Source organism: Bombina bombina, chromosome 4 (assembly GCF_027579735.1).
Source record: "Bombina bombina isolate aBomBom1 chromosome 4, aBomBom1.pri, whole genome shotgun sequence".
NCBI classification, from domain to species: domain Eukaryota; kingdom Metazoa; phylum Chordata; class Amphibia; order Anura; family Bombinatoridae; genus Bombina; species Bombina bombina.
In genome coordinates this window covers 567115824-567143621 of record NC_069502.1, presented here as the reverse complement: position 1 = coordinate 567143621, position 27798 = coordinate 567115824, and the positions used below count along the sequence as shown (strand labels likewise).

At 39.5% G+C, this 27798-nt stretch overlaps 1 protein-coding gene across 4 annotated transcripts in view; it reads left to right on the top strand.

Moving 5' to 3' along the window:
- Nucleotides 1-27798, top strand: part of ANKRD6 (ankyrin repeat domain 6) — a 719155-nt gene that overhangs the window by 582227 nt on the left and 109130 nt on the right. For all 4 annotated transcript variants that reach the window (XM_053710544.1, XM_053710542.1, XM_053710540.1 and 1 more), the window contains 2 exons: nt 9358-9462; nt 17602-17739. In XM_053710544.1, coding sequence (XP_053566519.1) covers nt 9358-9462; nt 17602-17739 — 243 coding nt within the window. The remainder of the gene's footprint in view (nt 1-9357; nt 9463-17601; nt 17740-27798) is intronic.

Below are 27798 nucleotides of genomic sequence, written 5' to 3'. Positions count from 1 at the left end.
GTGTCCAGCTATAACCCAAATATATACCTGCAAATTGTTTTTATGGGTAGCAAATCTAGAATTACAGGGCAAGGAGTCCAAAAGGAAATAAGGATAGCCAGATCGCATGAGTTTACTGTGTAAATCCAGCTAAAACTAAGCTTTGACTCCCCTCCAGCGGTGACAAATGGTAATTACAGCTACCATCGAGACATTTTGTTTTGAATCCTTGCTTCTACAGTGCGATATGTGTATATAAATGCCTCAAATAACAAATGATTTGGAAATATATTAAACAGTATATGTTTTACTTCAAATCCCCAATATCTCGCCAGTATCTCCATTGCTTGATGTAACAGTTAGCTTAACTATAATATAAAACTCAGATATGCAAACAACGAAACCCAAATAAAACTTGGAAATGCAGTGAATATTAATTATGTATATCCAGTCCAAACATAAAAAATGTAACCCAGTTTTTTCTGTAGTGGGTAGACTCTCTCGGCTAGATTTAGAGTTTTGCGGCCAAAGGGGTGCGTTAGCTACGTGTGGTTTTTCCCCCCCCGCACCTTTTAAATAACACTGGTATTTAGAGTTCTCTGAAGGGCTGCGTTAGGCTCCAAAAAGGGAGCGTAGAGCATAATTTACCGCCACTTCAACTCTAAATACCAGCGTTGCTTACGGTAGCAGCCAGCTTGAAAAACGTGCTTGTGCATGATTCCCCCATAGGAAACAATGGGGCAGTTTGAGCTGAAAAAAAACCTAACACCTGCAAAAAAGCAGCGTTCAGATCCTAACGCAGCCCCATTGTTTCCTATGGGGAAACACTTTCTAAGTCTGCACCTAACACCCTAACATAAACCCCTGAGTCTAAACACCCCTAACCTTACAATTATTAACCCCTAATCTGCCGCCCCCGCTATCGCTGACCCCTGCATTATATTATTAACCCCTAATCTGCCGCTCCGGACACCGCCGCAACCTACGTTATCCTTATGAACCCCTAATCTGCTGCCCCCAACGTTGCCGACACCTACATTATAATTATTAACCCCTAATCTGCCCCCCCCCAACGTCGCCGCTACCTTGCCTACACTTATTAACCCCTAATCTGCCGAGCGGACTTCGCCGCCACTATAATAAATGTATTAACCCCTAAACCGCCGCACTCCCGCCTCACAAACCCTATAATAAATAGTATTAACCCCTAATCTGCCCTCCCTAACATCGCCGACACCTAACTTCAAGTATTAACCCCTAATCTGCCAACCGGACCTCGCCGCTACTATAATAAATGTATTAACCCCTAAAGTCTAACCCTAACACCCCCCTAAATTAAATATAATTTTTATCTAACGAAATAAATTAACTCTTATTAAATAAATTATTCCTATTTAAATCTAAATACTTACCTGTAAAATAAACGCTAATATAGCTACAATATAACGAATAATTATATTGTAGCTATTTTAGGATTTATATTTATTTTACAGGCAACTTTGTATTTATTTTAACTGGGTACAATAGCTATTAAATAGTTAATAACTATTTAATAGCTACCTAGTTAAAATAATTACAAAATTACCTGTAAAATAAATCCTAACCTAAGTTACAATTAAACCTAACACTACACTATCAATAAATAAATTAACTAAACTACCTACAATTACCTACAATTAAATCAACTAAACTAAATTACAAAAAAAACAAACACTAAATTACAAAAAAAACAAACACTAAATTACAAAAAAAAAGAATACAAGAATTTTAAACTAATTACACCTACTCTAAGCCCCCTAAATAAAATAACAAAGCCCCCAAAATAAAAAAATGCCCTACCCTATTCTAAAATAAAAAGTTAACAGCTCTATTACCTTACCAGCCCTTAAAAGGGCCTTTTGCGGGGCATGCCCCAAAGAAAACAGCTCTTTTGCCTGTAAAAAAACATACTATCCCCCCCCCCAACATTACAACCCACCACCCACATACCCCTAATCTAACCCACCCAAACCCCCCTTAAAAACCTAACACTAAGCCCCTGAAGATCTTCCTACCTTATCTTCACCCAGCTGGGTATCACCGATCCGTCCAGAAGAGGGTCCGAAGACTTCATCCTATCCGGGCAGAAGAGCTCCTCGAGAGGGTCCGAAGTCTTCATCCTATCCCGGCAGAAGAGGACATCCGGACTGGCAGACATCTTCATCCAGGCGGCATCTTCTATCTTCTTCCATCCGGCGCGGAGCGGGACCATCTTGAAGCAGCCGACGAGGAGCCATCCTTCTTCACCGACGGACTAATGACGAATGAAGGTTCCTTTAAATGACGTCATCCAAGATGGCGTCCCTCGAATTCCGATTGGCTGATAGGATTCTATCAGCCAATCGGAATTAAGGTAGGAAAAATCTGATTGGCTGATTGAATCAGCCAATCAGATTCAAGTTCAATCCGATTGGCTGATTGGATCAGCCAATCAGATTGAGCTTGCATTCTATTGGCTGATTGGAACAGCCAATAGAATGCAAGCTCAATCTGATTGGCTGATTGGATCAGCCAATCGGATTGAACTTGAATCTGATTGGCTGATTCAATCAGCCAATCAGATTTTTCCTACCTTAATTCCGATTGGCTGATAGAATCCAATCGGATTTATTTTACAGGTAATTTTGTAATTATTTTAACTAGGTAGCTATTAAATAGTTATTAACTATTTAATAGCTATTGTACCTAGTTAAAATAAATACAAAGTTGCCTGTAAAATAGATATAAATCCTAAAATAGCTACAATATAATTATTCGTTATATTGTAGCTATATTAGGGTTTATTTTACAGGTAAGTATTTAGCTTTAAATAGGAATAATTTATTTGATAAGAGTTAATTTATTTCGTTAGATAAAAATTATATTTAACTTAGGTGGGTGTTAGGGTTAGGGTTAGACTTAGCTTTAATAAGGGGTTAATAAGTGTAGGTAGGTAGCGGCGACTTTGGGAGGGGCAGATTAGGGGTTAATAAATATTATGTAGGTGTCTGCGATATTAGGGGCAGCAGAATAGGGGTACATAGGGATAATGTAGGTGGCGGCGGTGTGCGGTCGGCAGGTTAGGGGTTACATTTTTTTATTAGAGTGGCGGCGATGTGGGGGCACCTCGGTTTAGGGGTACATAGGTAGTTTATGGGTGTTAGTGTACTTTAGAGAACAGTAGTTAAGAGCTTTATAAACCGGCGTTAGCCCATAAAGCTCTTAACTCCTGACTTTTTTCTGTGGCTGGAGTTTTGTCGTTAGAGTTCTAACGCTCACTTCAGCCAAGACTCTAAATACCGGCGTTAGGAAGATCCCATTGAAAAGATAGGATACGCAATTGGCATAAGGGGATCTGCGATATGGAAAAGTCGCGGCTGGAAACTGAGCGTTTGACCCTTTCCTGACTGACTCTAAATACCAGCGGGCAGCCAAGACCAGCGTTAGGACCCCTTAATGCTGGTTTTGACGGCTAATGCAGAACTCTAAATCTAGGCGTCTGTTAATTAACTACTGAGAATGAAAGAAATGTCCAAATCCAGGGACTTGCAGAGGATTAAAAGAGTTTTGAGCAACTCAATCGTCCCTATCACACTCCAACTTTCAACCTATCTGATCAGTGGCTGATATAGGGGGCAAAGTGGAGTTGCAGACTCAAAAAATAATCTTCAGTTTTATCCAATGCCTCTTTTGATGGCCAAGATTGCATACAAACTTTCCTCACATTGCCTCAGTATTATCATACCCTTGGAGTAGAGAATTTCAACAAATGCCGGAGAAGCCTTGTACCGCGTTGCAAGGATCAAATGGAGCAGTTTTCGTTGGAAGGGAATTTGCGCTGTTACTGTCTTCATTCCTAAATCAGTGAACAGAGTCTTGAGGTAGTCAGAGTAAAAATTAGCACTTCCAGAATACACTTTCCTTTCTGGCAACAGCTTGGGGCTCAGCGAAGCTTGCTTCTGATCATTAGGCTGCTGGACACCCATTCGCCCCTCACAAGGGTCACACTCCAAACATAAGTCTCCTGCCTTCTTTGTGATAAGTGGAGACTCACTCTGTAATGCACCTTTGTATTGCGCTAATCCACAAGAGAGCATATCATTCGGTTTTCCCCTGGGCTGTTCTGGAGCTTCTGAATTAGGTAAGTCCATAGCAGATTGCAAAGTCTCTGTAAAGCAAAGCTGATACTGCTGTAGGAGAGCCCTGATATCATCTAGGAGGTGGTAAGCAGATGCCATAATAATCTTGGGAATGATAAAGCCGTATTCTGGCTTTGCAAGTTATCCTCCTCACGCAGTTAAAAGATGGCTGTTCTTGGAAGGTCTCACCCAGCTCCACCGTCAAAACAAACAGAATAACTTGACTCCTCAATGTCCACCAAACTCCAAGTTTCTTAATTGAGATCTGTAAGCTAATAGGCACCTTGTGAGTTTTAAATAGGCTGAGCTGAAAGGTCAAATATATATTTTTTTATAAGATACAGCCGGAGCTGTGGCAGCATGCGACCATTCAGACTCAGGGCTAGCTCCGCCCCCCCCTTGCCTCCAGTATTAAACACAAAATTCTGACTCTGACATACAAGGCCCTCAACTGCACTTCTCCCCCCTATATCTCAGAATTTATCTACAGATACTATCCCTCCTGTCCCCTTCGCTCTGCTCATGACCTCCTACTCTCCTCCTCTCTTGTTACCTCCTCACATTCCCATTAACAGGACTTCTCAAGACTGGCTCCCATTTTGTGGAACTCTCTCCCTTGCTCCACAAGACTCTCCCCAAGTTTTGAAAGCTTCAAGTGCTCCCTAAAGACTCTACTGTTCAGGGATGCATACAACCTACACTAACCTTTCTTTATACTCGTTCCTCTCCTCCATTGCTATCCCCTTTAACCCCCTTAGCTTGTAAGCCTAAGAGCCCAGCTGTTTGTAGATCACCTTCTTAAGAGCTGACTACAACAGTGCAACTCTTGGCAGGGCCCTCTACCCATTTGATCACTATACATGTGTCATATATACCACCTATGCTTATAGCGCTGCAGAATCTGTTGGCACTCTACAAATAACTAATAATAATAATAATAATAAAATATCTTCAGTTTCTCAGTTCAAATGCTTGGGGATGTTCTTCCTCAGAGGGGTTTTAGTTCTTCCTCAGAGGGGTTATTATGAATCTGTTAAAGTGACTTATTCAGGCTCATATACCTGTTACTGAAGGATTTACCAGAAGGTGGTGCATCTTTCATAGTGCTTTGATCAAGGAAGCATGGCAGGGCCTATCAGTAATCCCTCTAAAGGGTCACAGTTTGAATCTGGTCCTTAGAGGCTTCAGTGTCTTTCCTTTGTAACCTATGCATTCATTGGGTATTCAGTCTCTGTTTTGAAATATGTTGTTTTTGTTCAACTAGGAGAGTTTGTGAATCTTCAGCTCTCTCCTGCGATCGTCAGTATCTGGTGTTTCATCAGCATAATGCCGTTTTACTAACTTTGTCTGGTTTTCTATTTAAGGTGTTTTCTCATTGAAAATTAACCAGAAAATTGAGGTTCCTTTCTTGTGTCCTAATCCAAAATCTTCTACTGGGAGATTATTGCTCAATCTGGATGTAGGCAGGGTGTTAGAAATTTTAATGTAAAGGATGCTAAAGTTTAAATGTAACCAGAAGGCAGCTTCTGTTACCTTAGCTTCTTGATAGAAGAGTTTGATTCTCGTTGCTTACTTGGAGGCGGGATAGTCGTCGCCTTTAAGTATTAAGGCTGATTAAACTCGTTCTGTGTCTACGTCTTTGGTATTCATGAATGGGGTATCAGTAGAGCACATTTGCAAGGTTGCAGTTTTTGTAAGAATGATCCTTCAGGCCGTGGTTCCTTGTAAATAGGTGCCTGCCTTTCCTTCATTACCATCCGTTTTTCTTTGTGGACTCTACAGCTTGGGTATTATTTTCACAAGTAAGGATTTTCGTGGACTCTCACCACCTTAGAAAGAAAAAAAAAATGTATTCTTACCTGATATGTTCCCATCCATTTTTTCCTATTTGGCGGTTCTAGTTTGCACCTCTTTACCCTACTATCTTTCATACTTCTTCCTCCTATCCTTGGCTATATGTAAAACACACACAGAGAAAAACAATGGGGCTAACACTCTTTGGAAATATAAATAATGTTTCTTAACTGACTCACTTACGATACTTACTATTCTCCTTGAGGAAGTCTGCACGTTAGCAGATGAAACGCGTTGGGGTAATCGTTGAGGACCATTTAGAGGATCCGTAGTCCCAAGTGTTCTAAGAGGAATACGCTTGCTTTTCTTGAACATACAGGGCTTCCATAGCTTGAGCAGCAAGTCTCTCCTAACTTTCAAAGTTCCGGCGGACGTGTGGAACAGACTGTATAACCATAGAAGGGAGAGCGGTTTTGAGCAGCTGAGTATTGGGAACTTTAATGATGGAAGCCTTTTGCTGTTGATTGTTTCTAAGTGCTTTGACTATTAATAAACATTGTAAGTGTGAATTTTAGAGCGCTGGTGCCACTGTGTGTTTTATTTCACTTGAGTCTTGTTTACGCTTTTTTCTTTTAGAGTGAAAGTTCCTTGGCTATATGTACTACTGGGAGGGAAAGGGAAGTAGGAGGGATACTTTAAGCTCTGGTGTAGGGTATTTGCCTCCTCCCAGTGGATTTTGTGGACTCTTACCACCAAGAAAGAAAGGAATTTATCAGGTAAGAATAAATTATGTTTTTGACTTTACTGTCCCTTTAACGTTTGGTGGAAGTATTTTTTCTATTTTATCTAGTTACTTAAGTGATATTTAATGATATGTATCCACCTGTTTGTGTGTGTGTGTGTGTGAAAAATGTACTGTATATAAACACCTACAGTTGTATGCAAAAGTTGTGACACCCTTGGACAAATATATTGTTGCTGATTTTTTTTTTTTAATGAAAAGAATTTAACACAGCCACTGCAGTGAATTGCTGAATTTAACTGAGTGAAACCTCTTCCAGTAAATGTGTCATATGCAAAAGTTTTGGCACCCTTACAGTCAGTACTTAGCAACACTGCCTTTGGCAGAAATCCCATTCTCCAAACACTAGCTAACAGTTTGATTTCTTGCTTTAGGAGTATTTCCTTACATAATATTCCTAGTTCTGAAACATTCTTAGGTTTCCTTGCATGCACATGGTTGAGATCACCCCAAAGATTTAAAATAATATTCAAGAATCGGGATTGTGAAAGCCTTTCCAAAACCATGTGTCTATTTGTTTCTTGAAGTAGTTTGTAATTAATGTTAAGGTGTGTTTTTGGATCCGTCTTGTCATTGTTTCTTCACTGGCTATGGGACAGTTTTCAAGGTTTGCTGATATTTAGTAGAATCTATTTTTCCCTCTACTTTAACAGTATATTTCTTGTGCAACACATCACAAAGCAGAAAAGATCCACGCCATCCTTAACAAATGTACCTTTGGTGATTGTAGCCGAAGAACTCAATTTTCACCACAGCACTTTGTTCCAAAATGCTTCTGGCTTATCGATTTGTTGTGTTGCATTTCTCTGACATTTATGACAAGCTTTCATATAAGGTTTCTTTCTGTTTACCCTTCAATGTGAATCATGTTTGTGCAAGAATTGCTTCACCACAATGCCTGTGCCAGCTAAAGCTTCCTGCTTTCCTGACTAGTCTACGAGCTGTTCTATTGATGATTTTTCTTGGTCTTCCAGATCTTCTCTTGACTTCTTTAGTTCCACTTAATGTTCATTTCTTAATGACATTTCAGACAGTGGAAACTGCAAGCAGCTGACTAGGGAGCCAGTGGTTGCTGACTGCAAGTGCAACACCTGAATGGTTCCAAGGCCTCTATTTATCAAGGTCTGTCGGACCTGATCCGACAGTGTGGATCAGGTCCGACAGACCTCGCTGAATACGGCGAGCAATACGCTCGCCGTATTCAGCATTGCACCAGCAGCTCACAAGAGCTGCTGGTGCAACGCCGCCCCCTGCAGACTCGCGGCCAATAGGCCGCCAGCAAGGAGTGTCAATCAACCCGATCGTACTCGATCGAGTTGATTTCCGGCTATGTCTGTCCGCCTGCTCAGAGCAGGCGGACAGGTTATGGAGCAGCGGTCTTTGTGACCGCTGCTTCATAACTGCTGTGCAGGCTCGCCAGAATCACGGGGCATCAAGCTCCGTTCGGAGCTTGATAAATATGCCCCATTGAGTCAGATAATTTTTTAAGCTCTAGAACTGTCACCACAAGACTTAGATCAAAGCCAAAGAAGTCAATTTACACAATTAAGGTTTTGATACCTTACAAAGAAATTGCCAGTGAATCAACTGGGAGGGTGACTAAACTTTTAAACATACCACATTTAGGGCCAGATTACAAGTGGAGCACTAAATATCGCTTTCATGAAAGCGATATTTGCGCTCCACTGTGTAATACCAGTGCATGCTAATGTGCGCTGATATTACAAGTTGTCAGCATGTGCTCCATAGGCTCCAATGGAAGCTCAGTTCTGTTCCTGTCAGACACGGCATCAGTAGCTATGCGCAGCGAAGGGGGTAAGTAGTTTATAAACATATTAACACGTAAATATATATGTACATAAGCATGTACATATATATTTACTGGGAACACACAGTTCCCATAGACCGCTATGTAAAGGCACATTTCAGTGCCATTTTTTTTTTTCTAACACCCCACTCCTGCCAGCTTTAGCCCTAAAATACTCCCCAGTGCAGTTATTTTATTAAAAAAAAGATGCTGTTATTTTTTTTAATAAAATACACTACACAGTATTGTGGGGACATTTGGGGCACATTTAAAAAATTAACCCTAGATCTGATCTCTGGTTAATTTTATAAGTGCTAACGCGAGCTCGCAGTAGCAATAACCAGACACTTGTAATGGCTGATTAATTATTGCGTGTGTGATAATTTAGGGCTCTACTTGTAATTTAACCAGTTAAACTCAGAAAATAAATAGTAACAGTTAACAGAATTTTCTATTTACTTTTATTATCAAATTTACTTTGTACTCTTGATATCCTTTGTTGAAAAGCATAACTATGTAGGCTTACAAGCAGCAATGCTCTACTGTAAGTTGACTGGTGTTTGGTGGTCACAAACATTTGCCTCTTGTCATTGGCTCAGCAAATGTGTCCAGCTAGTAGTCCCAGTAGTCCTGAACATGCACATATGCCGCATATACAGCTTTTAATTAAATACTGTAATGTACGAGTAACTAATTATATATTTGAATAGTAAAAATTAAACTAGCAGTAACACATATTTCAAATTACCTTAGTGCAAAATTATATATTAGACTAGCGTTATAAATTAACAATTTAGATAAGTTTGATTTTTTTGTAGATTTTGCGATTCAGCCGTGGCAGAAGCTTAAGGAAGAAACGAGAGAAACTGAAAGAGGAGAGACGTACTCAGTCTGTCCCCAGGGAAGATGTTGGAGATAGTAAGGTATATGTATTCTCACTACTCATTTCATACCTATATTGCTACAAATACAGATGCACTTTATTTTAGGTTTCTGTTGTTTGTTTTTTTTGCTTTAGTCATAGAATTTCCTTATCTAAAGGGATGTACCTATTTATGTGTAACTTACTGAGGCATAGTTTCCGTTGCTGATGTAAAGCCTATGGAGATAATTTATGTTACCACCAGTGTTCTCTCTAAGGCCTCATTTTGTGAGCGGCCCAGCAGTGAAGAGGTTAATAAGGGAACCATACCTTGCAGTCTGCATTGTGTAGTGTTTGTTAACTGCAGGGTTCGGTTCCTTTTTTAACTGTTTCAATGCTGGGACGCTCACAAAAACAGAATTTATGCTTACCTGATAAATTACTTTCTCCAACGGTGTGTCCGGTCCACGGCGTCATCCTTACTTGTGGGATATTCTCTTCCCCAACAGGAAATGGCAAAGAGTCCCAGCAAAGCTGGTCACATGATCCCTCCTAGGCTCCGCCCACCCCAGTCATTCGACCGACGGACAGGAGGAAATATATATAGGAGAAACCATATGATACCGTGGTGACTGTAGTTAGAGAAAATAATTAATCAGACCTGATTAAAAAACCAGGGCCGGCCGTGGACCGGACACACCGTTGGAGAAAGTAATTTATCAGGTAAGCATAAATTCTGTTTTCTCCAACATTGGTGTGTCCGGTCCACGGCGTCATCCTTACTTGTGGGAACCAATACCAAAGCTTTAGGACACGGATGAAGGGAGGGAGCAAATCAGGTCACCTAAACGGAAGGAACCACAGCTTGCAAAACCTTTCTCCCAAAAATAGCCTCCGAAGAAGCAAAAGTATCAAATTTGTAAAATTTGGCAAAAGTGTGCAGTGAAGACCAAGTCGCTGCCTTACATATCTGGTCAACAGAAGCCTCGTTCTTGAAGGCCCATGTGGAAGCCACAGCCCTAGTGGAGTGAGCTGTGATTCTTTCAGGAGGCTGCCGTCCGGCAGTCTCATAAGCCAATCGGATGATGCTTTTAAGCCAAAAGGAAAGAGAGGTAGAAGTCGCTTTTTGACCTCTCCTTTTACCAGAATAAACAACAAACAAGGAAGATGTTTGTCTGAAATCTTTAGTAGCCTCTAAATAGAACTTTAGAGCACGGACAACGTCCAAATTGTGTAACAAACGTTCCTTCTTTGAAACTGGATTCAGACACAAAGAAGGTACAACTATCTCCTGGTTAATATTTTTGTTAGAAACAACTTTAGGAAGAAAACCAGGCTTAGTACGCAAAACCACCTTATCTGCATGGAACACCAGATAAGGAGGAGAACACTGCAGAGCAGATAACTCTGAAACTCTTCTAGCAGAAGAAATTGCAACCAAAAACAAAACTTTCCAAGATAGTAACTTAATATCTATGGAATGTAAGGGTTCAAACGGAACCCCTTGAAGAACTGAAAGAACTAGATTTAGACTCCAGGGAGGAGTCAAAGGTCTGTAAACAGGCTTGATCCTAACCAGAGCCTGAACAAATACTTGAACATCTGGCACTGCTGGTCTTTTGTGTAGTAAGACAGATAAAGCAGAGATCTGTCCCTTTAGGGAACTTGCAGATAATCCTTTCTCCAAACCTTCTTGAAGAAAGGAGAGAATCTTAGGAATTTTTATCTTATTCCATGGGAATCCTTTGGATTCACACCAACAGATATATTTTTTCCATATTTTATGGTAAATTTTTCTAGTTACAGGTTTTCTGGCCTGAACCAGAGTATCTTTCACCGAATCTGAAAACCCACGCTTTGATAGAATCAAGCGTTCAATCTCCAAGCCATCAGTTGGAGGGAGACCAGATTTGGGTGTTCGAATGGACCTTGAACAAGAAGGTCCTGTCTCAAAGGTAGTTTCCATGGTGGAGCCGATGACATATTCACCAGGTCTTCATACCAAGTCCTGCGTGGCCACGCAGGAGCTATCAAGATCACCGAGGCCCTCTCCTGATTGATCCTGGCTACCAGCCTGGGAATGAGAGGAAACGGTGGGAATACGTAAGCTAGGTTGAAAGTCCAAGGTGCTACTAGTGCATCTACTAGAGTCGCCTTGGGATCCCTGGATCTGGACCCGTAGCAAGGAACCTTGAAGTTCTGACGAGACGCCATCAGATCCATGTCTGGAATGCCCCATAATTGAGTTATTTGGGCAAAGATTTCCGGATGGAGTTCCCACTCCCCCGGATGAAATGTCTGACGACTCAGAAAATCCGCTTCCCAATTTTCCACTCCTGGGATGTGGATCGCAGACAAGTGGCAGGAGTAATCCTCCGCCCATTGAATTATTTTGGTCACTTCTTTCATCGCCAGGGAACTCTTTTTCCCCCCTTGATGATTGATATAAGCAACAGTCGTCATGTTGTCTGATTGGAACCTTATGAATTTGGCCTTTGCTAGTTGAGGCCAAGCTCTGAGAGCATTGAATATCGCTCTCAGTTCCAGAATGTTTATCGGGAGAAGAGACTCTTCCCGAGACCATAGACCCTGAGCTTTCAGGGATTCCCAGACCGCACCCCAGCCCACTAGACTGGCGTCGGTCGTGACAATGACCCACTCTGGCCTGCGGAAGCTCATTCCCTGGGACAGATGGTCCAGGGTCAGCCACCAACGGAGTGAATCTCTGGTCTTTTGATCTACTTGAATCATTGGAGACAAGTCTGTATAATCCCCATTCCACTGTTTGAGCATGTACAGTTGTAATGGTCTTAGATGAATTCGTGCAAAAGGAACTATGTCCATTGTTGCAACCATCAATCCTATTACTTCCATGCACTGCGCTATGGAAGGACGAGGAACAGAATGAAGCACTTGACAAGAGCTTAGAAGTTTTGATTTTCTGACCTCTGTCAGAAAAATCCTCATTTCTAAGGAATCTATTATTGTTCCCAAGAAGGGAACTCTTGTTGACGGGGACAGAGAACTCTTTTCTTTGTTCACCTTCCATCCGTGAGATGTGAAAAAGGCTAGAACGATGTCCGTATGAGCCTTTGCCTTTGACAGGGACGACGCTTGTATTAGAATGTCGTCCAAGTAAGGTACTACTGCAATGCCCCTTGGTCTTAGAACCGCTAGAAGGGACCCTAGCACCTTTGTGAAAATCCTTGGAGCAGTGGCTAATCCGAATGGAAGAGCCACAAACTGGTAATGTTTGTCCAGAAAAGCGAACCTTAGGAACTGATGATGTTCCTTGTGGATAGGGATATGTAGGTACGCATCCTTTAGATCCACGGTAGTCATAAATTGACTTTCCTGGATGGTGGGTAGAATCGTTCGAATAGTTTCCATTTTGAACGATGGTACCCTGAGAAATTTGTTTAGGATCTTCAAATCCAAAATTGGTCTGAACGTTCCCTCTTTTTTGGGAACTACGAACAGATTGGAATAAAATCCCATTCCTTGTTCCTTTATTGGAACTGGGTGTTTCACTCCCATCTTTAACAGGTCTTCTACACAATGTAAGAATGCCTGTCTCTTTATTTGGTTTGAGGATAAGTGAGACTTGTGGAACCTTCCCCTTGGGGGTAGTTCCTTGAATTCCAGGAGATAACCTTGAGAAACTATTTCTAGCGCCCAGGGATCCTGAACATCTCTTGCCCAAGCCTGAGCAAAGAGAGAGAGTCTGCCCCCCACCAGATCCGGTCCCGGATCGGGGGCTACTCCTTCATGCTGTCTTGTTAGCAGTGGCAGGCTTCTTGGCCTGCTTACCTTTGTTCCAGCCTTGCATTGGTTTCCAGGCTGGTTTGGGTTGTGAGGCATTACCCTCTTGCTTAGAGGATGCAGAATTAGAGGCTGGTCCATTTCTGCGAAAGGGACGAAAATTAGGCTTATTTTTAGCCTTAAAAGACCTATCCTGTGGAAGGGCGTGGCCCTTTCCCCCAGTGATGTCTGAAATAATCTCTTTCAAATCAGGTCCAAATAAAGTTTTACCTTTGAAAGGAATGTTAAGTAATTTTGTCTTGGATGACACATCCGCTGACCAAGACTTTAGCCAAAGCGCTCTGCGCGCCACAATAGCAAACCCTTAATTTTTCGCCGCTAATTTTGCTAATTGCAAAGCGGCATCTAAAATAAAAGAGTTAGCCAATTTAAGTGTGTGAACTCTGTCCATAACCTCCTCATATGGAGTTTCTCTACTGAGCGACTTTTCTAGTTCCTCGAACCAGAACCACGCTGCCGTAGTGACAGGAACAATGCATGAAATTGGTTGTAGAAGGTAGCCTTGCTGTACAAAAATCTTTTTAAGCAAACCTTCCAATTTTTTATCCATAGGATCTTGGAAAGCACAACTATCTTCGATAGGAATAGTAGTGCGTTTGTTTAGAGTAGAAACTGCCTCCTCGACCTTGGGGACTGTCTGCCATAAGTCCTTTCTGGGGTCGACCATAGGAAATAATTTCTTAAATATAGGGGGAGGAACAAAAGGTATGCCGGGCTTTTCCCACTCTTTATTTACTATGTCCGCCACCCGCTTGGGTATAGGAAAAGCGTTGGGGGGCACCGGAACCTCTAGGAACCTGTCCATCTTGCATAATTTCTCTGGAATGACCAAATTGTCACAATCATCCAGAGTAGATAACACCTCCTTAAGCAGTGCGCGGAGATGTTCTAATTTAAATTTAAATGTCACAACATCAGGTTCAGCTTGATGAGAAATTTTTCCTGAATCTGAAATTTCTCCCTCAGACAAAACCTCCCTCATGGCCCCTTCAGATTGGTGTGAGGGTATGACAGAACAATTATCATCAGCGTCCTCTTGCTCTTCAGTGTTTAAAACAGAGCAATCGCGCTTTCTCTGATAAGTAGGCATTTTGGATAAAAGATTTGCTATGGAGTTATCCATTACAGCCGTTAATTGTTGCATGGTAATAAGTATTGGCGCACTAGATGTACTAGGGGCCTCCTGCATGGGCAAAACTGGTGTAGACACAGTAGGAGATGATGTAGTATCATGTTTACTCCCCTCATTTGAGGAATCATCTTGGGCAATATCATTATTTGTGGCAGTACTGTCCTTACTTTGTTTGGACGCTATGGCACAATTATCACATAAATTTAAATGGGGAGACACATTGGCTTACATACATATAGAACATAGCTTATCTGAAGGTATAGACATGTTAAACAGGCTTAAACTTGTCAACAATGCACAAAAAACGTTTTAAAATAAAACCGTTACTGTCACTTTAAATTTCAAACAGAAAACACTTTATTACTGAATATGTGAAAAAGTATGAAGGAATTGTTCAAAAATTACCAAATTTTCACCACAGTGTCTTAAAGCCTTAAAAGTATTGCACACCAAATTTCAATTTAACCCCTATACAGTCCCAGATACAGTCTTTGCTAAGACCTAACCAAGCCCTGAGGGGAATACGATACCAAATGACGCCTTCTAAAAGCTTTTTCAGAGATTCTTAGATCCACACACATGCATCTGCATGCCCTGTTCTCAAAAAACAACTGCGCATTAATGGCGCGAAAATGAGGCTCAGTCTATGACTAGAAAGGCCCCCTGACTGAAAAAGGTGTCCAATACAGTGCCTGCCGTTTTATAAACGTTCCCCAAGATTATAAATGTCAATTGTTAGCCTAAATTTGAATAATATGCACAAATAAAGCAATCGATTTAGCCCATAAACATGTCTACCAGTTTTTTAGCCCATAATAAGCCCTTTATTCTGTTTGTTTTTGACTAAGAAAATGGCTTACCGGTCCCCATGAGGGGAAATGACAGCCTTCCAGCATTACACAGTCTTGTTAGAAATATGGCTAGTCTTACCTTAAGCAGAAAAGTCTGCTAACTGTTTCCCCCAACTGAAGTTACTTCATCTCAACAGTCCTATGTGGAAACAGCAACCGATTTTAGTTACTGTCTGCTAAAATCATCTTCCTCTTACAAACAGAAATCTTCATCCTTTTCTGTTTCAGAGTAAATAGTACATACCAGCACTATTTTAAAATAACAAACACTTGATAGAAGAATAAAAACTACATTTAAACACCAAAAACTCTTAACCATCTCCGTGGAGATGTTGCCTGTGCAACGGCAAAGAGAATGACTGGGGTGGGCGGAGCCTAGGAGGGATCATGTGACCAGCTTTGCTGGGACTCTTTGCCATTTCCTGTTGGGGAAGAGAATATCCCACAAGTAAGGATGACGCCGTGGACCGGACACACCAATGTTGGAGAAATGTTGCCTTATACGGAACACTGGTTACCAACTGTTTACACAGTTTTCAACAGAAATAAGGCCAGAGTATTGCTGCGCATGTTGCTCTTTAAAAGTGCAGTTATGATTGTGTGAAATTGAACCTGAAGAATGTTAATCAAGTAAACTCTTGGTCAGAGCAATAATTTACATTTCAATGCTGCTCGTTTGATGAGCATTACTTTTAAGTTGTCATAGGTTATTATATTAAATACTCTACATAAGAATAATATGGACACAGACAAATCGCAATGACGTCTAAGATTTAAAATGGTCACTCTGGTGTCTTGTGTCAACCGCTTAGTTATTTTTTAATTCTCATGTTCCATGGAAAAAAATATGACCTAGGAGATGATTTGTGACTAATGAGTTTATAACAAGCCACCACTTGTAGAAAGTCAAAAACCTCAGGCAAAAATAGAAGACCTCCTATCTCCATTCATACTATCCCCTTCAGTTTTCTTTATTTCAATGTTTTTATATCTGTTAGACTTAAGTTCTTGTATGATTCAAAGAACTATAAGGGTCCAGGATGCAGCTAAACATTTGCTGTCCCATGCAGGATATTGCAGGGGTTATGTGAGTTTCCCTTATTCCCTTTGTTAATGTGTTGGGCTCTTGGATTAGATCATTTGGACAAACAAGAAGCTGTACCCTCCTGAAATGAGGAAGTTTTAAATCTAACCGTACAAACCATCACTCTATTACTGAAGTTCAGCACTTCTCTAAATATATGTGGGTCCTTCATCTGCAAATATATGATTGTCCAGCACTCGTGCACAAAATTCTGAGGATGTGCAACTAAAAACCACGTCACAGACCAATCCTCAAAAGAAATGTAATGGTAACTAGACACACAATCCAAATTTCAGGATAGGAAGAACATACCTCTATCTATTGAGTTAATGATAACAAATATTGAAAAAAGTAATATGAGTTAATTTTAGCTTAATACTTGCTTAAATTTTAACTGAGTGGTCAAAAAAATCAGCCAGGTGATATGCCCCTTAAATAGGTCCTGGGAAGAACACTGTATACATGTATGTGCACACACAGTCACACACACACACACATATATATATATATATATACACACACAGATACAAAATCACACATACAGTACATATACACTTGTGTGCCCTTTCCAGTCCAGCACCTTGTCATATACCATATATGTTTAAACCACTGTTAAATTATTTTTTTTAATAAGAAAACTGTATTTATGGTGTATAAATATGAGGTAAATACTATATGTTTTGTTATGCATTTATTCTAGCCTGAAAGTGATGGTCAACTCTTCCCTTTTAAAAATCAGATCTGGAATGTTTGTGTTATTTTAGATGGAATTTCATTCATCAGTTGTAATAAAGATGCCCTATAACTTACTTTTTAATATAGATATGAAATTCTTATCCCCGCGCTCTGCTGCTCACTTAAAAAGTACATTTTTCTGTGAGCTAACGGTTTTAATTGTTGTTCAATCTACTTTAACAAAAGGTGCCCAAAGGGGAGAGCGCTGATTGAAGAAAAATTTAAACCTCACAGAAAAATAGATTTTTGAAGTGGATGCAGAGCGCGGGTATTAGAATTTCATATCTATATTAAAAAGTAAGTTATAGCTCATCCTCGTTACAGCTGATGAATTAAACTCCATCTAAAATATTTGATTTTCAAAAAGGGGAGAATTGCCAATCACTTTAACACTTTACTTCAGGTCTTCAAACGCTTTTGATAGCACTCCACTAATAATCTAGGCCTGTATGTGAAATGTTTAGAGAAGAAATGTACTGATTGCTGGAGAACTGAATGAAATAACATCCTTAATGAATCTAACTGTTAGAAGCTATAATCTTCCAGCTCACCTAATGTATTATATTGTGTTTTCAGGCCAGTATTTCAGCCCCTGATGACACCCATAGCAGTGAAAATGCAGCTTTTAAACAGGCAGCTGGTAAAGAAGATCCTCAACTTGCTGCATCAGGGTCAAAGCAGAGGAAGAGTAGAAGGCCAAAAACAAAAGAAAAGGTAATAGAATTCTACCAGTGCACCCTTGTACTTTGCATTTTCTTTGGTAAGGTGGTGAGAGTTCACAAGTCCGAACAAATTTGTTGTCCTTATAGCGCTTGTGTATAAAGTGACCTGTGGCTCCTGTCTAGAGCGGATCCCCAAAATTAGTCCGCAATAGTGCTATGGTGTAGTTGGGTAGTAAGATAGGAGCGCCAAAAGAGGCAAGGCCAGGGGTTAGGTGAAAATATGTGATATATAGCGTAATTGATAGAGTTAGGGTCTGAATGGGTTCCCTGAAATAGTGGACTGCAATGATTTAGTTCGTCCTTCTTATAGTGTTGATGAGTTTGTTTAAGAGCGTAGATTCCAAGCGTCTAGCGCTTTGGAATGGGGGGGTAAAGATTAATGTGTACTATGAAGGCATATACAGGTGCAGGATAGTTAAAAGTCGAAGAAAACGTCTATATATAGTGATATTTGATGACACAGAACATATGTCTTCCAAATAAAGTATCACAATTTTAATACAGTAATGTGCAATTATATCCAGTTAAAAACAAGTTACATGCAAGAATATGGATCCATAAAAATCATATGATAATACAATAAAAAAAAATTTTTGGTAAAAATATGTTTAAGAACAATAATACGTTTTGAGAACAATAATGCAATAAAAGTTCTGTATATTGGAGATAGTCTCAGTCTCTCTGACAGAGTCCCTACGTCTGTCGGGGGGAGGTAAGCTGAGGTACACCTGAACCGCAAATATGCCTATAGGATAGATTTGCTAGTAAGGTGACTGTATGAACATAGTAGTTTAAAACATAACGGATAGTAAAACAATATGATAATGATATACAAATGTGCAGGTGAAACAAAAATGTACAAATATAAATAAGAACGATTAGTGATCGAAAACCAAATGGTGATCAAAACAATGATCCAAAAAAATGATCCAAAAAACAGCTTGTGATCAAATAATAGTCCAGAATCAATTTAAAAAATGTGTTCCTTAAATGAAGGTGTGGACAGTCCAAATTAATGTGAGGTGATTCAATCCGTGAAAAAATATAAAAAACAATGTAGTTAAGTCCAGGAAGTTTTCAAAAAGAAAGTATAATCCTATACTATAATCCTATATAAGGATTATACTTTCTTTTTGAAAACTTCCTGGACTTAACTACATTGTTTATTATATTTTTTCACGGATTGAATCACCTCACATTAATTTGGACTGTCCACACCTTCATTTAAGGAACACATTTTTTAAATTGATTCTGGACTATTATTTGATCACAAGCTGTTTTTTGGATCATTTTTTTGGATCATTGTTTTGATCACCATTTGGTTTTCGATCACTAATCGTTCTTATTTATATTTGTACATTTTTGTTTCACCTGTACATTTGTATATCATTATCATATTGTTTTACTATCCGTTAGTGATGCACCGAAATGGAAATTTTGGACTGAAACCGAATCCGAAAATCCGGGAGACACTTGGCCGAAAACCGAAACAGATACCGAAAATGTATTTTTTCAAATTATTATTTTTTTTTTTAGTTTTTTTTTGGATAATTAGAGCCAATAAAAAAATCCCACACTTTTATTGAAAGTAACACCCTAAAATTGGACAAAAATATCTTAAAACAATAATATGCTACACAATAATTGTACCAAGAAAAAAAAACCAGGCAAACAATAATGCCATTTTCAGCCAAAATGTTTCTGCTACCAAAATTTTGGTGCATCCCTACTTAAAACAATTATAAATATCAATATACTGTATTATTGTTCATTTAGTTCTATGTAACAGAATCACATTTAACAGGTTTTTTTTTTTACTTATTATCCAAATAGAGTATAGTCCTAGAAAACTCATTATATGCAGAACAGTAAGTCAAGTAATAAACTTAAACAGCAGCTCTAGGCTAGCATCAAATTTGAAACATGCTACACAATAATTTTACCGAAAATAACAGGCTAAAAACCGAAAACCGAAATAGCCAAAAATGCCATTTTCGGCCGAAACTTTCTGCGGCCGAAATTTCGGTGCATCCCTACTATCCGTTATCTTTTAAACTACTATGTTCATACAGTCACCTTACTAGCAAATCTATCCTATAGGCATATTTGCGGTTCAGGTGTACCTCAGCTTACCTCCCCCCGACAGACGTAGGGACTCTGTCAGAGAGACTGAGACTATCTCCAATATACAGAACTTTTATTGCATTATTGTTCTCAAAACGTATTATTGTTCTTAAACATATTTTTACCAAAAAATTTTTTTTATTGTATTATCATATGATTTTTATGGATCCATATTCTTGCATGTAACTTGTTTTTAACTGGATATAATTGCACATTACTGTATTAAAATTGTGATACTTTATTTGGAAGACATATGTTCTGTGTCATCAAATATCACTATATATAGACGTTTTCTTCGACTTTTAACTATCCTGCACCTGTATATGCCTTCATAGTACACATTAATCTTTACCCCCCCATTCCAAAGCGCTAGACGCTTGGAATCTACGCTCTTAAACAAACTCATCAACACTATAAGAAGGACGAACTAAATCATTGCAGTCCACTATTTCAGGGAACCCATTCAGACCCTAACTCTATCAATTACGCTATATATCACATATTTTCACCTAACCCCTGGCCTTGCCTCTTTTGGCGCTCCTATCTTACTACCCAACTACACCAGAGTTCAACTACACCAGAGTTCACAAGTCCATTATTTCTTGGATTCAACTCCTGACCACTAGGCGGAGGCAAAGATTCCCAAAATTCCAAGAATACTTCATCTATTCCACCTCTCTGATAAGCCAGTCTTAGCTCTGCCTCCCAGGAGGAAGGTGATGAATTGAGGTGCTTCAGATTCTTCTTTGAGATGCGTCCTCAGACCGATTTGAGGCCTATTTTCCCTTCAGAGAGCTGCTATTGAAAGACAGATGGGAGATTATAGTATGTAGTAGTAACATAATTACAGGTGGCCCTCGTTTTACAACGGTTCAATTTACACCGTTTCAGAATAACAACCTTTTTTTCCAGTCATGTGACTGCTATTGAAAAGCATTGAGAAGCAGTGCATTTATTAAAATAGCCAGTAGGTGGAGCTGTCTGCTTGTGTTGCAGCAAAGCCAAGCAAGCTGAAATTTATCAGTTTAACCAGACCTGAGCTATCGAGCATATTTTAAAGGAACAAGATCTTCCTGTATATAAATCGGTCCAGATTGGAATGCATAGAAAGAACTGTTTGTAGAAAAATGCAAGTGAAGTCTGTGTTGTGTGATTATTTTTATTATTTTATAATGATGTTTAGCAAATGTTTTTGTTCATTTAACTTAGTTTAATTATATATTCTGTGTTGTGTGATTATTTTATTAGGTTTATATTGCTGTTTAGCATTTAAAGTCTTCATTTTAAAGCTTTAAAAATAAATGTATTAGGTGTTACTTAATACAATTTTGAGAGGGGCCTGGAACCTATCTCCCTCACTTCCCATTGACTTACTTTATAAACTGGGTTTCAATTTACAACGGTTTCGATTTACAACCATTCTTTCTGGAACCTAACCCCGGCGTAAACTGAGGGCTACCTGTACTCACTGTGAAGGAGTAAGTCATAAGTCTGCCTTAGCCTTCTCCTGTTGGGTTGTCAAGATGCTCCTTCCAGTGATCTTCTACTGTGATGTACACAGCACCTGATGAGCACTCTACTGGGATCAGTTAATTTCTGCAGTGGATAAGCATAGTAGAGTTGGTGCAGTTCAGATAAGTACATATTTACACTTTCCATTCACATAGCCCACTGGCTATTAACAGGTACAGTTGTTACATCATAGCCTGGGAACACATTTATTAGACCAATTTACATCATACTTTAGTCAGTCTATGTGGGACTCATGTATAATGTTTATGGGAGTTGGTTGTGTGTTATAGAACCTCCTAGTGATTAACTGGATAACCTTTAGTCTTTTTGCACAATTTTAGTACTATTTGTTTGGCATTTTATTAATTCCTGTTGCAATTATTGATTCTTTAACATTAGCACTATGCAGGTGCGCTCCTTCCTTTGGACTCTCATTGCAAGCACCGGCTTATTGCGCAGATCTTTTTACCAGAGCACTACAGAGTTGTGCTGCTGACTCAGATTAGAGTGCTTTAGGCTCCAATGCTTATACTATTGTGGAGCGCTACTGTTGAGTTAGAGGAATATTTTGTCAGCGTGGTAGTTAATATTTTTCTCACGCTAAATGCCTGCTTCTCCGTGAGTGTGCCACTGCTGCGAGGGATATCGGGTCAGATGGATCCCAGCTCCTATGCTGCTATTAATGTATTGTTATCCTGAGGTGGTAAGTCTCCCCAAATATTCCAAGAGTGTTATTATTTAATTTTTTGGTTAGAATATTAAAATTTCTGTGGCTAAAGTTTGGTTTCCGTTATTTCACTGTGAGGTTCTCCAACTTTTCAGTGTCACGCTGTGCCGCTCTAGCTGTTGCTAGGGGCGCAGCGCCTGCTACCCTGCTCGTTGTCAGGGGCTGTGTCGGCTCCTGTTGCGTGCGGCGCTGACGTCATCGCCACACGCTCCTATCTCTGAAGTTGGTCAGAATCCCTGTGGTGCGAATCCTGCGTCTATGTAAGTTGCGCTCTAACAATCTATCACTGCCCAAGTATAGGTGTTACTTTGTGTGCTCCAGGGTGTGATAGATTGTTGATTTCTGGATTGCCATTCTGTTAACGAACTTTGCCTGTCTGACTACTCTGCTAGCTTAACCCTAAAGTGCTGGATTGTCATTCTATTGCTGAACATCGCCTGCCTGACCATTCTAGTGGTTTACCTTTGGACTGGCTTACTGTTGCCAAACCCTGCCTGCCTGACCATTCTAGTGGTTTACCTTTGGATTGCTTTACTGTTGCCAAACCCTGCCTGCCTGACCCTTGAACTACCTTCCACTGATTCCCTGCCTGTTGCTGCCAAAGACTATCCTGCCTATAGTGAGAAAAACTTACCTCATCTTGCAAACTTTCTCTGCTCTGGGATATTCCCTATCATTCCAGCTCGACACCGGGATAAGAAGACTACTGGCCGAGTTAGGTCTGATAGTGGACTATCCCACGAGCATTACATTCAGTGCCTGTGACCAATCTCTTTTTATTTTTGGATTTTGCTAAAGATCCCTGAATTATTTGTTTTTCTGCATTCAGTTCAGAATGATCTGTGGTGTATTATCCTGTATTAAGTACATTTATCTGGCTTCAATGACTTACTAAAAGGATAAAGCATATTGGAACTGTCCCCAATACTGTAAACATGGATCCTTTAGGGGGTAGATCCACTTATTTTGCAATTAAGTTAAAATTTGTATTCTGCAAACTTGTTACTGTTGTACACCAAGCAGATATTGCAATACTTGTATGGATCAATCAATCTAATGTGCTCTTGCCTTTAAATGAGTCTGTCCTCCCTCTGTTTGCCCTTTACAAGGTAGTTAGTCAGATTTTGTTCCAGGATTTAAAGATTTTTTTTGTGCTCTACTGTTTCTGAAATGTTGGCGGTTATGCCTCTTCTAATTAAGCGCAAACATATATGTCTGTCAATCATCCTACTGTGGATGTATCTTCCCATTCTGAAGGCTAGATCTAAAGATCTTTTTAAGGATCTAGATTCGGACACCTCAGATCTGTCACCTGGGAGTGAATATTGTTCTGATGGTCAGGGGTCTGTCACTGAACAGGACTCAGATTCACCCTGTTTCATGTTTAAGCTGGAGCACCTTCATACTTTACTAAAGGAAGGTTTATATATTTTAGGAGTTCAAGATCCTAAGCAGGCTGAAGAAAAGGCCGTTAAGCAACTATCTCTACACCACAACTTTCTGTCTCAAGGTCCATTTTATCATCAAGATCTTGAGTCTCTCAACTTGATGGTTTTGAGCTTGAATGCATTTGAAAGATTGAAGTTTTCTGATGCTATTGTAAACATCTTAATCCATGCTAGGAAACCTGTCACGAGTAAGATCTACCACAAAATATGGAAAGTTTTTTTTTGTGTGTGAAAATAAAGGTTTTAATTGTCACTCTTTCAGGAGTCAAAAATTTCTGCAGTTCTTACTGATTTCTGCAGTTCTTACTGATACAGGCTTAGCTGCTAGTTCTTTGAAGGGTCAAATGTCAGCTCCCAATTTTATACCATACGAAAATTACTAAATTTCCTGATATTCAGAGTTTTGTTCAGGGTTTAGTCAGGTTAAAACTAGTCATTAAGCAAATCCTTAATCTGGCTCTAAGAGTCTTACAAGCCACTCCGTTTGAACCTATGCATGCGTTAGGCATTCAGCTTCTCTTGAGGAATGTACTAGTTCTCTTAGCTATTTTTTTTGGCCAGAAGAGTTCCTGAATCTGCTCTTTCTTGCCAGATTCCTTATCTGGTTTTCCATCAAAATAAGACTTTGAAGAGCTAAATTAGATTTTTTGCCAAAGGTTTCTTCGGACAATATCAATAGGGAAATTGCAGTTCCATCTCTTTGTCCTAATCCTAAGAGTTCTAAAGAAAGACTTATACACAATTTTGATTCAGTTAGAACCTTAAAATGTTATCTTTAGGCAATCCTCTATTTTGTTCATTAATTTTTCGGGCCCACGAAAGGCCAAAAGGCCACAGCCATTACATTTGCTTCTTGATCAAAGCTTTTCATTCACAAGGCTTGCTTGGAGGCAGAAAAGTCTCCCTCAAAGCGCATTACGGCTCACTCTACCAAATCGGTTTCCATTTTCTGTGCATTTAAAAATTAGGCTTCTGTAGAAAAAATTTGCAAGGCAGCAACATGGTCATCCTTACATACCTTTACTTAATTCTACCACTTTGATGATTTTGCTTCTTTGGAAGCTGCTTTTAGCAGGAAAGTTATCCAGGCAGTGGTGTCTGGAAAGTAGGTGTTTTTTATCTCATTCAAATTGTTTTTCTTGCAAGCTTCCTTGTCTTATTTTCTCCAAGATAAGATGGTTTTAAAAACTCAATATGATTTTTTTTTACCTTAAAGGGGCAGTCTACACTAGAATTATTATTGTTTTAAAAGATAGATAATCCCTTTATTACCCATTTCCCAGTTTTGCATAACCAACACAGTTATAATAATATACTTTTAACCTCTGTGATTATCTTGTATCTAAGCCTCTGCAAACTGCCCCTTTTTTCAGTTCTTTTGACAGACTTGCAGTCTAGCCAATCAGTGCCTGCTCCCAGATAACTTTGCGTGCACGAGCACAGTGTTATCTATAAGAAATACGTGAACTAACACCCTCTAGTGGTGGAAAACTGTTAAAATGCAATCTGAAAGAGGTGGGCTTCAAGGTCTAAGAAATTAGCATATGAACTTCCTAGGTTAAGCTTTCAACTAAGAATACCAAGAGAACAAAGCAAAATTGGTGATAAAAGTAAATTGGAAAATTGTTTAAAATTACATGCTCTATCTGAATCATGAAAGTTTATTTTGGCCTAGACTGTCCCTTTAAGTGATTTCTCGGATACATTAGTCAGGAGATTATAGCCCATCTCGTCCTATTCCAAAGAATTCATTTGATGGTCTCCTGCTTTATTTAGATATTGTAAAAGCATTAGAATTCAAATTACTATGGGTTTTAGCTTCCTCCTGTTGCGTTGTCAATATACTTCTCACTTAAATTCTTTGCTGCAATGTGCTCAGCACTGGATGGGCTGTCTTCTGGAAGCAATTATTTCTGCAGTTGGTAAGCACAGTGCAGTGGGTGCTTGTTAGGTAAGAGGCTATCAGGAGGTGCATTTGTCATGTTACATCTTAGCCAAGGGACTTAACTTATTGCAGAGATTACCACATTCACACTAGACTATATTGGGCTTATTGTCTAGGTGTTCTGGGAGACTATGAGGGAGAAGTAATGGTCTCTTTATTTATTATTATTATCGGTTATTTGTAGAGCGCCAACATATTCCGCAGCGCTATTTATTGAATACACACTACTTTTTTATTGCAGAAGCATGCCAAGTTTTATTTACATTTTTGGCAGTTACTTTAGTTTGTGCTTAAACGGACATAAAACCCAATTGTTTTCTTATTTTAAGATTCAGATAAAATATACAATTTTAAACAACTTTCCAATTTACTTCTATTATCAAATTGTATTTGTTTCCTTGTTGTCCGTTGTTAAAAACAGGAAGGTGAGTTCAGTAGTGTGCACGTGTCTGCAGCACAATGTTATACATTATCAAGAGCACTAGATGGCAGCACTATTTCCTGTCATGCAGTGCTCCAGACATGTGCATGCTACCTATATAAATATTATCTTCAACAAAGGATAACAAGAGAACTAAGCAATTTTGATAATAAAAGTAAATTGAAAACTTTTTTTAAATTGTATTCTCTTTCTGCATAATGAATTAAACATTTTTGGTTTTATGTCCCTTTAAGTATAAACTGTGCGCGTTTCCTGTCACTAAACTGCTCTACTGTTTTTACTATATTCTATAGCTTATGCGCTTTTATAGCGTGTGCTGGCTTAAACTACACAGTTATAAATTCCGACCCATGGTACAGAGCTGCACACCCATATCAGGTTAGCCTGCTACATACAGTACTTTTCATTTCTTTTTCTCCAACATTGGTGTGTCCGGTCCACGGCGTCATCCATTACTTGTGGGAAATATTCTCCCCCACAGGGAAAGGCAAGGAGAGCACACAGCAAGAGCTGTCCATATAGCTCCCCCTCTGGCTCCGCCCCCCAGTCATTCTCCTTGCCGCTCTGAACAAGTAGCATCTACCACGGGGATGGCGAGGAGTTTGTGGTGTTAGTTGTAGTTTTTTATTCTTCTATCAAGAGTTTGTTATTTTAAAATAGTGCTGGCTTGTACTATTTACTCTATAACAGAAAAGTGATGAAGATTTCTGTTTAAGAGGGCTATGATTTTAGCAGACAGTAACTAAAATCCATTACTGTTATCACGCAGGACTGTTGAAACAAGAGAACTTCAGTTGGGGGTAACAGTTTGCAGACTCATCTGCTTCAGGTATGACTGGTCTCCTAACAACACAGGCTAATGCTAGATGACAGTCATATTTCCCCTCAGGGGAAAAGGTAAGCCATTTTTCTTTCACCTCAGCAAAAAAGATAACAGGCTTCCCCTTTTTGTTTTTATGCTGGTAGACACTGTTAGGGGCAAAATCGATTGGTTTTTATTACAATATGATACCATTTTAAATATTTTATAAGCTTACATACACTGGGGAACGTTTTTTATTGATCTGGCTTGTTTTAGACACCTAAATCTAGTCAGGAAGGCCCCTTCACTCTAGTGTGCTGAGGGAGGAAGCCTCATTTTGGTGCTTCAGCTGCACAGTTGATTTACAAGGCAGTGCATGCAGATAGGGTCCTGTGGCTCAGAAAGTGACTCCAAAAGGCTTTTTTTTCTGTGAATGGTGACCCCTAAGGAAGGTAAAAAGCTGCAACAAGTCTGTAGCAGGGATTGTAGTGTATAAAAACGGTTAAATCCAACAATTAGCTCCGGTTTGCTTGTTTTAAGAGCTAGAGTCTCCATATTTGCTGTGCAATACTTTCTAAGCATTAAGACACTGGGGTCCAAATTTCAGAAAAATCGGATATTGCCTTCATAGTTTTTTGAACATTCAGAAATAAATGTGTCATTTTATTATTTAAAGAGACAGTAACGTTTTTGTTTAAAATTGTTTTTATTGCATTGTTTGCCTGCCTAAATCTGTTTAACATGTCTGTTCCATCAGATAACCTATGTTCTGTGTGTATAGAGACAAATGTGGTTCCCCCTTCGAGTGTTTGTGATAATTGCGCCATAGCGTCCAAACAAAATCAGGACAGCTCTGTTATTTTTCATAATGTTGCCCAAGATGATTTATCTAATGAAGGTAGTGGGGATAGCTCTACATCCTCTCCTTCTGTGTCTACACCAGCTTTGCCCGCGCAGGCGACACCTAGCGCGCCAGTGCTTATTTCTATGCAACAATTATCAGTAGTAGTGGATAATTCTATAGCAAATCTTTTATCCAAACTGCCAGCTT